We start from the raw sequence: 13,822 nt of genomic DNA, 5'->3' as shown, positions 1-13,822 counted from the left end.
GAGACTATGCTGTGAATATCTGTTACTTAAAGGAATTAAATGTTAGTGTTTTAAAAGTGTTTTATTTTAGTTGCCTAATTACTATTTATATTTAGTTAAATTTCTCTTGCCTAAACCCACTTTAAAATATGTGATTTTTAAACAAGATTTTAATGGACCTCAAGTGCACAGAATTGAAATAATCATTTTTGAATTTGAAATTTAACATTATTCAATTGCACTAGTTAAATATTTGTTGAATATAAATATAAACATACATATACACATATAGAGATATAGATGATAGATAAAGATACAGCTATACATACTACATGCTTGGAATTTTATCTATTTGTCTCTACCACATGGGATGTATACTTTCACCCTGTTGTTGATAAGTTCTAATTAGAGACAATATGCTAAAGGACAGAGAACTGAACTGGGAATTCAAAGTTTTGCATCTTAATTTGGATGCACTCTTTGTGACCTGAGTCTCAGTTTCAATCTCGTCAAAGTTCCTTAGGGCTTCAATTATATGAAACATTTATCAAAGTAAAAATTTGTCCTTTCATGATATTTTGTATAATTTACATGCAATAAAATGCACTCATTTTAAGTGCACAATCCAGTGAATTTTGGCAAGCGTAAATACTTGTGAAAATACCACTGCAATTCATTCCCGGCACCACTGAAAGTGCGCCCTACTGCAATCAATCCCTAGCTCAGTGCAACAACCAATCTGCTTTCCTGCCACTATAGATTAGAATTATCTTTCTAGAATTTCATATAAATGGAATTACACAGAATTTACTCTTTTGTGCCTGACTGCTTTCTTTCATGCTGTTGCAGATAGAAGTAGTTTGTCCTATTCATTACTGACTAAGATTTCATTGTATGAATATGCCACAAATCTTCACTTACTCCAAGAATGCAGAGATTTTCTTCTATGTTTTTTAAGAAGTATTTTTAATTTAAATATATAGTATAACTGTAGTGTAATTTTAGCTATAGTGTATATAATGTTATTCTCAAGGAGTCTGTGTTGGTTACAGATTTATCTCTTAAGGTACTAGTTGGATCAACAAACATAATCCTTTGAAGATATTACTGACCATCTGGTCATAGAATTGTTATACTTGTAGGTATTGGATTACTATCTGGTTGAAGGGATAGGTAATGTCATAAATGCAGAAGAATATATGACTGGATGTTGTGATCTCTATTCCTCTCCCTGCTAGAAGTTTTGCCTTTCCAAATTTATGCCCCCTTTCCAAGGCCATGCAATGCAACAGAAGAGTAAGACTGCGCTGTTATGAGCTAATGAATAGCTATCTTTTTAGGTCGTCTTTATTGACACAAAACTCAAAAGTAATGTTAGTGAACTTTATATTGGACACAACTGTCTGTACATTGAACTGAGAAAAGATAGTTTATAAACATTAGCCAGAAACTGAGAATTAGATTAGGGAAGAGATTAGTGCTTTTAAGAAGGTTCACTAATTAGAGACAGTAACTTACATCCACGTTAGTGATAACTGAGGTATTTTTGGCAGGAGTTTTGTCACAATTACAAATATTTTCAAATTCTGTATGCTACTTATAAGTAACCAAGCAAGTTTAAACTTTATATAAAGTGCCTTACCACTGTACAGTGATAATTTCCTCTGATTAATTAACAAAAGCAATTAAGTTGTTGTCATCTTTCTCTTCCCTTTTAATTTTGATTTGCCCAGCTGTTTCTCCGTCTCTGTCTTGTTGTGTTAAGTTATTGGACTTATTTCATATGTTTCTTGCCACTTGTCTGTTTTTCCTTTCTCTCTGTGTTACTTTTCTCACTTCTTCTATCATGCTTTCTGTTATTCCCACTTTTTCTTACCGGATCTAAAATGATTATGTGTTCCTAAAAATTACATGCTATGCAAAAATCACACAATAAAAAAAAAAAGGAAAAATCAGTCTCAGAGTTTTTAACACATTTAAATTTCCTTCCGTGAGTTATGTGCTCACATGATGTTTAGGCTGATGACAATATAGAAATCAAGACTTTTCTATGCTGTACCTTTGTTTCAACTAGGTCAGATTCACAGCAAAAATAACCTTTAAAAATTTTTGGTGGGGGTAAGCCCTTTTACTGAATGTCATTAAAAAGAGAACTTGCAAATAGACAAAGGATCTTGAAGAAAAATAGATATTACATCGTTTCTGTATTCTTATTTACTATTTAATAATATTATGTAGTGCTATATAATTTATTAATAAAAATTTTATATATAATTGATAAAAATAATAGGTACCATTTATGGAATGTTTAAAATATACTAGTGTTTTGTGCTAAGTCATATATGTATATATACATATATACATATATATATTATTGCTTCTGTTTCAAAAGTATTCATTTATCTGTTTGGGAAAATTTCTCATCTACTTTTATATTTTAATGTCAGTTAAGACTTTGCTCAGAAACAGGTTTCCTCCCAAACCAGTTCTTTTCAGAAGTTCTTATATCCCAGCATGAAAGTTAAATCAGCTTCATTTTTTACATTTCATGAATTTTAAATTAAAGATGAAGAAAATCCTAACTGCCATTTCTTTTTCTTTTCCTGCAGCGTCTGTCCAATGGTTCTATAGACTCAACTGATGACACTAGTCAAATAATCGAACTACAAGAATTGCTTGAAAAGCAAAACTATGAAATGGCACAAATGAAAGAACGTTTAGCAGCTCTTTCTACCCGAGTGGGAGAGGTAGAACAGGAAGCAGAGACGGCAAGAAAGGATCTCATTAAAACAGAAGAAATGAACACTAAATATCAAAGGGACATTAGGGAGGTAAGTGGTTCATAACACTTTCAGTGTTTGCTTCCTGATCGCTGTCTCTGAGGAGCTATCTCCATAATTTCCCCTAATGGTATGTACTCTTTATATCCTCCCGAAGGACCATAATTAGATATGGATTATATAAGTTATGAAACTTGTTCAGTGAGGCAAAATAATTGACTTCTCTAACCCTTGTACAAATATATTGAAAGAAAGCATTGGTATCTAGCCTCAGATATAATAAAAATCTTTGTGACATTTTTAATGAACTTTTTAAAGTTTTAAGCTTTTAACTTTTAATGGCTCAGGATATGGCTATGAATGATGAATTGCTTTGCTTTTAGCATATGGTACTAGACAAAGATATTTCTTTAAATTATTCCTTCTCTATTTTGTGTCTATGAATGTGAATGTAATGTGTGAATGTGGGAACCTATCTTTTTTTATATATTCAATTTTTACTAGACTTAGCATCACATTGTCGAAAAAAAGATAATTTTAAATTTATTGCAAAATATTCAAGGAGATGTTTTATTAGCAACTTTTCTGAATCATCTTACCTGCCAAGAAGCAAAGTACAGAATTTTTTACTTCCTCACTCTGCTCAATTAAAAAGAAAACTATCTATATTTATAGAAATTTAATTTGATGACTTCTCCTTCTTTACATATTTTTTTAAATCATGTTGCTTTTTCTTCATTATATCTTTTGCATATAAGCAACTAGTTGTTAATGGAATTAGCTTTACTCTATATTAAATTATTCTCTTCCCAATTTCTCTGAAGCCTATTTTATCATACTTTTGTCTCCATTGTCACATCAAAACTGTTCTTGTCGAAGTCAAATTGACCTCAATGTGCTAATTCAATTCTCAGTCCCCTGAAGCACTTGATCCAACTATCACTACTTCCTCCCTGCTAACAGCACAGTACAAGCTACTGCTTGTCCTCCACCCTTAATTGCTACCCCCTCTCAAGGTCCTTTATTGGTTCAACTTCTTCCCAACTTTAGAGTGCCTTGGTGTTTCAATCTACCTTCACCTGCCTGGTAAGTTTCGCAATTTCATGGCTCCAGAAATCACCTATTTTCTTATGACTCCCAATTCATATCTTCAGCATGCCCTTCTCTGCTGATTTCCAGATGCCTATGTCAAAACATCTAATGGTTATCTCAAAATTAGCATCATCAAAACTGAATTCCTCATATTTCCTTGCAAACCAGACTCTCTTGCAGTCTGATGTACCTTAGTTGATGGCAACTCCATTATTCCATTTGCTCAACCCTAAATCTTTGGCATTGTCCTTGGAAACTCTTTTTCATATACACTCTGCATTTGATTCAGCAGTGAATCATATTTTCTTCTCCTTCTAAATATATCCATAATCTGACTGCTTCTCTCAATCTTCATGTCCCCTTCCAGGTCCACACCCCATGATCTCTTGCTGGATTAATACCACAGTCTCCTGATTGGTCTTCCTGCAATATCCTCCCTTGGCCAGTCTATACTCAAAATAGCAGTCTGAATAATCTGTCACAATGTACATCAGCTCATGTTATTTTTATGCTTAAAACCCTTCAATGGCTGTCTATCCACCTAAAGTAAAATCAGAGACCCTGAAGTGACTTACAAGCCTATGCATGATCATCACTACCACTCATTTTACCTCTTGGCACTGATATACTCAGTCCTCCCAGCCCACTCTCTTCAGTTAAGATGGTCCCTTAGCTCAGAGACAGTGCACTGCAGTGCCTCAAAAAATCAAATACTGAAATGAAGTGAGTCACAGGAGTTTTTTGGTTTCCTGTTACATATAAAAATTATATTTACACTAAACTGCATTCTATTAAGTGTGTAATAGAGTTATACCTAAAAACAATTATGTATCTTAATTAAAAAGTACTTATTGCTAAAAGTGGCTAACCATCATCTGAGCCTTCAGTGGATTGTAATCTTTTTACTGGTCGAGAGTCTTGTCTTGATGTTGATGGCTACTCACTCATCAGGGTGGTGGCTGCTGAAGATTGGGGTAAATGAGGTAATTTCTTAAATTAAGAAAATAATTGAATTTGACACATTGATTGACTCTTCCTTTCATGAAAGATTTCTCTGTAACATGTAATGCTGTTTGATAGTATTTTACACAATAGAACTTATTTCAAAATTGAAGTTAATCCTCCCAAACCCTGTTGCTGCTTTATCAACTGAGCTCTATAATATTCTAAATCCTTTGTTGTTATTTCAAAAATGTTTACAGTACTTCACCAGGAGTGGAGTCCATCTGCAGAAACCACTTTCTTTGCTCATTCATAAGAAGCAAGTTTCATCCATTCAAGTTTTATCATGAGATTGCAGCAATTCAGTCACATCTTCAAACTCTACTTCTAATTCTAGTTCTCTTGCTATTTCTACTATATCTGCAGTTACTTCCTCCACGGAAGTATTGAACCCCTGCCTGTCATCTATGAGAGTTGGAATCAACTTCCAAATTCCTGTTAATGTTGATATTTTTGACCTTCCATGAATCATACGTCTTCTGAATGGTATCTAGAATGGTGAATTCTTTCCAGAAGATTTTCAATTTACTTTTCCCAGATCCATTAGAGGAATCTTTACCAATGGCACTTAAGATCTTACAAAGATTATTCTGTTCACTTGAATACTTCGATGCCATTGTAGGGTTATAAATTGGCCTAATTTCAATATTACATGTCTTGGAATAGGGAGGACCATGGAGAGGGAGACAGACAGGAGAATAGCAGGTCAGTGGAGTTGTTACAACACATGCAATATATATCAAGTAAGTTTGCCAACTTATATAGGCAAGCTTTGTGGTGTCCCAAATCAATGACAATAATAACATCAAAGATCACTGACCACCGACCACCAAAGCAGATATAATAATAATGAAAAAGTTTGAAAAATTGTGATAATTACCAAAATGTGACACAAAGTAAGCACATGCTGCTGGAAAAATGGTGCCAATAGACTTGCTCAAAGCAAGGTTCCCACATACCTTCAATTTGTAAAATAAAAAAACAAAAAAACCCACACAATATCTATGAAGCACAATAAAGCAAATCACAATAAAATGAGGTATGTCTGTATACATAAAGATCCATATGGGCTGGCATATTTTGTTTGTCTGTTCACTGCCCCCTTCATTCCAAACATCTACAAAATTATTGAACATATAACAGATACTTAAAAAAATCTTCTGTGTCACTATTAAGGAAGCACTAGAATTTCTGATCAATAAGCCTCCAAGGCTACTTCTTGAGCTTCTGCTCATTCTGCATTTCTTCACGTCAATTTTTTGGTCCCAGAGATTTAACCATTTTCCTTTCTTTTTTTTTTTTAAGATTTATTTATTATTTATTTCTCTCCCCTTCCCTTCCCACTCCCCACCCCCAGTTGTCTGCTTTCTGTGTCCATTCACTGCGGGTTCTTCTGTGACCGCTTCTATCCTTATCAGTGGCACTGGGAATCTGTGTTTCTTTTTGTTGCATCATCTTGTTGCATCAACTTTCCATGTGTGCATGCGGAGCCATTCTTGGGCAGGCTGCACTTTCTTTCATGCTAGGCAGCTCTCCTTAAGGGGCACACTCCTTGCGTGTGGGGCTCCCCTATGTGGGGGACACCCCTGTGTGGCACAGCATTCCTTGCGCACATCAGCACTGCGCATGGGCCAGCTCCACATGGGTCAAGGAGGCCCGGGGTTTGAACTGCGGACCTCCCATGTGGTAGGCGGATGCCCTATCCATTGGGCCAAGTCCGCTTCCCTTCCTTTCTTTTTTAACACTCACTGTAATTATTCATGCCTGTCTAATATAGTGTCACTTACATGTATTAATAGGACATATCCCAAGCTCCCCTTTTATTGCCTATTGAAAAGTAACTCCTTGATTCTGATAGTCTTTGGATGTAGGTGACACAAATTCCAGTCAGATGGAAAGCATAATCCCTCTGATGCCAGGTGTTCTTTTATTAGGAATCCATTTTAATGGGTGAAGTGTTTTCCTCATATGGAACTCTTTTTAAAATATCACTATTCTTATCAGCTTTATAATTTCTACATAGTCAAATTTTGTATTTTGAAAGAGTTTCATGAGAAAAGAATATTCCCTCATCATCCACCTTTGAAGGGAAAGTGCAAACCCAAGTGCTTCTAGAGCCATTAGTCAATGTAAACATGTTTAATGCTGGTGTAAAGTAGTAGGACGTGATGAGGGTAATGAGCCTGTGCAAGGAGACCTTCCCCCATCCTGTCTTTCGGAGTGTGTCACGTGCTCTGTGCATTCTTTAAGGGCTCTGTGCAGACCAAATAAAATACTTTAGAGAAGAGTCAGGTCTCAGGCCACAGTCTTCCGTTTGTTAGGGATTTCTTGAGGACCAGCCTGTGTGAAACACACTTATAGGCAGCTTACATTTCATTTCTCTAATTCCTTATGACTTCCCTATGGGGAAGATATTATTATCCTCATTTTGCAAAGGTCCTCATTTGCAAAGGTTTAGTGAAGTAAGCCTTACCCAAGGCTTACACATCACCATCCATGCACCCCACCCCTAGGGCTGGTAAAAAGCAGAATCAGATTGGCCTCAAAGACTGTTCTTCTTATACTCTGAGCTGCTTCCAAAACCAAAAAGATGCAATTAGTTATTCACTGGTGGCAACTATCGAAAAATGCACCTGCAATTATTATAACTGCCCTTCTCAATGGTCAATCTTTTGCTCATTCTTTCTAATCTGCAAGAAGATAGGAAAAACATGTATTTAAAAGTGGTACCACATATAATAAAAGCCCCAAATGCAACTTTTTTTTTTCCCTGTATAGGGGTGTTCTTAGGTTATGGTCACATGCAGTGTGTTCAGTTTTGCAAGTTTCTTAGTACGAAAACAGAAGTTACTACTCCTATAGCATTGCTAACATAGCACGGTTTTATATTGTATAAGTGATGAATATTTGCTGAATTAGTTAAGGCATAAAAATTAGGGATTAAGAAAAACTGACTAAACTAAAAATTCAAATATATATTGTTTTGCATGTGAGGACAGATGAATATAGCTAAATTAAATTATATATTTATGTTCCATTAGTGGTTTCAGGATATATTTTTGCAATACTGTTTTTTAAGAAAGAAATCTATATATATAATTTCCTTTCAAGTTTTGTCTTAGTTGATCATTAAGGAAATTGTTAACTATCAGGAGAGGAACTGAATTAAAGCTAGGCATAGCACACATCATTAGAAAACATACAAAATCTTATAACGGAGGGTTAGCTTTCCACATTTTAATCAAGAAGTTTACCTAATTAGGTCTGGATAATTGTATCGCAGTGAAATAGATAGCTATGCAAAGAATTAAAATTGGCAATGAAGTACTTAAATTGTATTTTGTTTTATGAATAAAACTAGCTTATCTTCCAACTTCCTAGTAAAATCTCTTTAAAAGTTCACTAGTGATTCAATGAATGAATATATGTCATTTATTCTGACTAATATTATCTGAGACCCAGAGTTATATTTTGTACTTTACAAGATCTAAGTTACTATGGCGTTCCATTTATTTGCTGTAAAGAGATCCAGATTATACATAGCACCTCAGGTAAAAAGATGTTTGAATCTTTCCACTATTTTCCCTCCCTCCTTTTTTTTTTAGTAGCAGTTTTCAGAGACTAGCTAAAGTTTCTTATTTTAGAATTTCCAAATGACACAAAGGGAAAAGCTATTTCTCTGACTTGTAAATTCAAAATGTATTTTTGGCAACACAATCTGCTGTTAAAAATTGAATCTCCTGCATGAATCACTGAATGCAATACCAAAGTCACATATAATGACAGCTGCATTTAATGTATGCCATAAGACAGATCAGATAATTGTAGGCATAATAGCAAGTCATAATAAAAAGCTAACTATTACTTATTGAGTATGAATCCAATATACAGCACCATGCAGAGCCCTAACACAATTTATCACCTAATTTTTAACAATGATGTTGTGCAATAGGTATTAATATCCCTAATTAAGTAAAAAATAAAGATGAAGAATAGAGAAGTAACTTATCCAGAATAAATTATCAAAAACCGAGGTTTAGACCAAACTATATGCTATTCCAAACCTCGTGTTTGACAAATTGCATTTTTTTTCACTGAATTTATTGCTATTAGCATTTAGCAAGAAGTTTATGTATGCAGAATAGATTCAGAGTTTTCTCTTAAGGCCACAAAATGATTTAATAACCCTAGTTATTTAAAGACATGAAACAAATGGTATATAATATTAACAATAGTAAGCACCATGAAGGGAACCTGTACTTAATTTCTTAGGGCTGCATAAAAAATTACCACAACTCCAATGGCTTAAAACAACAGAAATTCTTTGTCTCACAGTTCTGGAAGCCAGAAGTCCAAAATCAAGGTGTTGGCAGGGCCACACTCCCTTTAAAACCTTTAGGGCAGAATCCTCCTTTGCTTCTTCTAGCTTCTGGAATTTGCTTGCAGTCACTGGCATTCCTTGGCTTATAAAGGAATCACGCTAGTCTCTGCCTCTGTCTTCGTGTGGCCTTTTTTTTTTCCCTCTGTGCCTTCGTCTCTTCTTAAAAGGACCTTAATATTAGTCAGCCAATAAGGGTGCTGATGTGAAGTACCAAAATCTGTTAGCTTTTACAAAGGGTAAAAATATTTATTTATAAATAAATATATTTATTTATATATTATATTTATATTTATTTTATTTATTTAATATTTATTTGGGGTAAAAGTTTAGAGTTACAAGGCCCAAAAGAGTCAACCTCAAGGTGCTTCCTTACCCAAAGTGTTGCCATGTGTTGAAACATGAAGGGGATGGTTCAGCCTTCCTCTTCCCTATTCAGGGTCCATGGGTCCAGCTGCTTCCAATATCAGCTGTAGGCTGGCACAGGGCTAGTCTCTCTTACCACAGCTCACTTCTTTCTGAGCTCTGCTGCTCTGTTTCTTTCACAAGGTCAGCTGTAAACTGTCAGGAGAATAGCTCATCTCTCTTCCCCAGGCCTCTGCTGTGTCCGTGGAGCTGTCTCTCTTCCTCTGTGTATCTTTTCTGTGTATCTACTTCTGTGTTCTCCTTGAGTGAATGTCCATTTATATAGCGCACCAAGGGGGTGGGGACTGTTACACTCTACTGAGTTGGTCAAATCAAAGCCCTAATCTTAACATAATCTAATCAAAGATATTTTAGCTGAATCTAATAAAATCAAAGAGGAACAAACCTCTTTATAAACATAATCAATATCTCTTTTTGGAATTCATAAATAATATTAAACTGCTACAGGCCTTAATATAACAAAGATCTTATTTCCCAATAAGTTCACTTCACAGGTAGGAGGTGGGGTGCTAGAACTTCAAACATAACTTTTTTGAGACACATTACTCAACCTGCAACAGAACCTATAATGGAAAAACTTAACTTTCCTTGAGCTAAACCATTAAATAATAGAAAAAGTCAAAATTTAAAATAAAGCTTTTAGATAGTGTTTAGAATGACTAAAATCTAGGATGTGCATATATATGTAATATTGAAAAAGAAATTGTTTGGGTTGGCTACTTGATGCCAAATTGATGTATTAACTGAATTTCATACATTTGAACTTTAATACTAATGTATTAAACCAAGTAGTTTGTAAATGGGTTTGATTGTCAGACAAAGAAAACAAGGAACATGCATTCCAAGTAGACATGAAATCACAGAGGTAGGGAAATGTCAGATCATAAAACAACTTAGTTGCCAGGTTTAGTAGATCAGAAGCCAAGAAGTAATATGATCAGACTACATTTAGAATTAAGTCCTGTGGACCATTGACTATGAGGTGCAGAGGTGCCCAAAGATGTACTTACCAAATCCAATAGATGTGTCATGATGATGGGAACGAGTGTTGCTGGGGGGGGGGGGGGGAGAGGTGGGGTGGGGGGGTGGGGTTGAATGGGACCTCACATATATATTTTTAATGTAATATTATCACAAAATCAATAAAAAAAAAAAAAAAAGAATTAAGTCCTGGGTAGCAGGGTAGGGAATAAATAAGCAGGAGAAAAGACCAACAACAAGATGATGGGTTAGACTATTAAGTGGGAGTTAGAGTGAACGAGATTTAAGGGATGGAGCATAATCTTCTACAGAGAGTATTTATTTATCATTCCTCTGTCCACTAATACAAGAGGAAGAGTTGATTTGTAGGGGGACAGAAAGACTAGGAATAGCATGATGAGGTTTATGATGGTGTATTGTTTTAAAATTAATTTTATTTCTACATACATAATTTTAAAAATCAAATAATGTTGAGGGCATGAACCTACATACACACACATTCACACACATAGCCCATGCCCACCTCCAGCCTTGAGATCCCATTCCATTTCTCTAAGAAATTTCATTTCAACACTATTAGCCATTGCTCATTCCTTTAGGTATTTTCTCTTATTTACACTTAAGCTAGGTTTGCTAGTATACTCAATGAGATTTTAGCTTTCTTATTCCCTCCCTTCCTTCCCCTTCCACCCATCCTTTCACTATAGTTATCTAAGAATGTATAGTCATAATCTCATTCAGTGTTTTAATTGTTATATTTTCCATAACTAATCAAAATAATAATTTACTATGGTTACATTGCATTTTATTGTATGATTTCTGCTTTTCTAGGATTTTATTAATTTTATTAAAGCCTATAGTAAATCTTCCCACACACTCTCTCAATTTGGTAAAATCCTATTCAATTCAATTATGATCAGTGATCAAGCTGAGAGATAATTTATTATTCTTATTTTTCACTTCTTTTTAATTATTCTTTCCTTTGTCCTCCTGCAACCTATGTAGATTTCTCTATTATCCTATTTCACTCTTCCACCTGTTGCCTGGGGATTTTCCTCTTCCACTATCATGAAAATAGAGGAGAAAAAGTGATCCATTTTCCTAAAGAAGAAGCGGGCATAGGACCCAGAAACAAATAATGATTAATCTTTAAGAGACAGTAGAACTCTTGTTCTAAACTGAAATCTCAGCACTACAGATTGTTATACATGTGATTAATCTTTTAGGTGATGGTTAGGGAAGGTCAAGACCTTCCTTCACTTAAGAGCCTCTATTTTTTTCTGGAAAACTCCAAGAAAGTTTATCTATTCAGTATGTGTGGCAGGATCAGCTCAGGCACCTGCGAGATAGTGGTAAAGGGTTGACGTAGAACAAATAGAGTAGTCAAAGGAATCTACACATAACCATTTGAAAACCATCAGTACCCTCACAATTCCAGGTTCCTTTTCCACAGGTGTTTCCCACATTCACAGGAAATCACACGCATTTCACGAGGTTCACTTCTCTGTGGATTTGTTGGAACATTCCTCAATAAAGGAGTGATCTACCAACCTATAAATTCTCTATTGGGAAGGTCAAATTTCCTCTATGTTATTGGCCTGTGAATTAGTGATTATTTAAATATAAGTGCCATGGAGGTGATTTTACTCCATTTTGCAGAGACAGTTTTTTTTTTATTTTATATATATTAGAAATATTTATTACCAGGGAAATGGTTATGTTACTAAATCAATTGATCAATTCATATGTGAATAACATTCAAATTTATTATTTTTGTTTCTTCTTTTAGTCATTGATTGATCTTCCTTATATGTGAACATGAGAATAGTGATGGTATTTGTAATCTCTTAATTGAAGATAGCTTTGAAATTTAAAGCTGCTGCCACCATTGTACAGAGCTAGTGGCTTGCATCTCTACTCATAATTGAACTTATCTCTACTGTATCATGAGCTAATTTATCTGCCACATCTTTTCTTATACTTCCAATTCTGCACTAGACAATTTCAAAATGTATTCCATTGCATTCTCAGAGGGCAAAAAGGTTTTGGTTTACCCAAGATATCAGAAGAATTCTGACAGATAATTTGGCAAAACTCATGTGAAATTTTGCATTCATTACATGGAAAGAAAGGAGTGGACTTTTACTTCAAGAAAGCAGCAGCCTTCATATCTTACTATTTTATTTAAATAACTACACATACATTGAGCGATATGAGAAACTGAGTTGATTTTTTTGTTGTTGCTATTTTCATTTTAGGCCATGGCACAGAAAGAAGATATGGAAGAGAGAATCACAACCCTTGAGAAGCGTTACCTCAGTGCTCAGAGGGAATCTACCTCTATACATGACATGAATGATAAACTAGAAAATGAGTTGGCAAATAAAGAGGCCATCCTACGGCAGGTTCGGTATCCCTCTCTTGGTTTGTCTATATGTGTGTTCTCATCATTCTCACAAAACATGGAATAAATTTAAGAAGTCTGAAGTACATCTTTGGCAAGTAATTATTCTCTACAATCTAGAATTGAGCCCACTAAACAGCTGTGATTTTCAATAGGTAATTTATTTTCAAGGTATATAAATAAGAAATTATTTTTCTTAATTAATAAAAAGTATGGCATTTCTTTGACTATGGGTGCACAACCAGGAATTGTGCTAAGTAGTTCACATCTATTACCTTATTAATTGTAAACACCCTCTATGATGTAGCCACAGTTATTCCACTGAGGCACTAATGTTCAGAGACATTCACTATTGTCCAAGGTCACACAGATGGTAAATGCCACAGCCAATAATGGAAGTCTGAATCTATTTATCTCTAGAGCAGGAGTTGGCAAACTGACTTGTGGGCCAGATCTGGTGGGCTGCCTGTTTTGGTAAATAAAGTTTTACTGGAACATAGCCACACACACATATTACTGATTGCTTTCACACTATTAATAGCAGAGATGAGTACTTGAATCAAAGACCATATGACACACAAAGTTTAAAATTACCTGTCCCTGAGAAAAAATTGTCAACCCTGTCTCTAGATCTTGAACTCTTAACCAGTAATGGTATACCTGAAGTCTTAGTACTGAGATTTTTCCATTTGTTCAAGATAATAGTTTCTTATATTGCTGGAACAAGTAAGAGCTTTTCTCTTTTTAAAATGTGCTCAATTTCAATAAGTAATATGAACA

At 34.8% G+C, this 13,822-nt stretch overlaps 1 protein-coding gene across 20 annotated transcripts in view; it reads left to right on the top strand.

The window, feature by feature from the left end:
• PPFIA2 (PTPRF interacting protein alpha 2) overlaps nt 1-13,822 on the top strand; it is a 544,821-nt gene that overhangs the window by 395,069 nt on the left and 135,930 nt on the right. For all 20 annotated transcript variants that reach the window (XM_058308490.2, XM_058308494.2, XM_071218980.1 and 17 more), the window contains 2 exons: nt 2,589-2,810; nt 12,897-13,043. In XM_058308490.2, coding sequence (XP_058164473.1) covers nt 2,589-2,810; nt 12,897-13,043 — 369 coding nt within the window. The remainder of the gene's footprint in view (nt 1-2,588; nt 2,811-12,896; nt 13,044-13,822) is intronic.

This window comes from Dasypus novemcinctus, chromosome 12, assembly GCF_030445035.2.
Source record: "Dasypus novemcinctus isolate mDasNov1 chromosome 12, mDasNov1.1.hap2, whole genome shotgun sequence".
NCBI classification, from domain to species: Eukaryota; Metazoa; Chordata; class Mammalia; order Cingulata; family Dasypodidae; genus Dasypus; species Dasypus novemcinctus.
The sequence above is the reverse complement of the archived record's forward strand: the minus strand, read 5'-3'. Positions and strand labels throughout refer to the sequence as shown.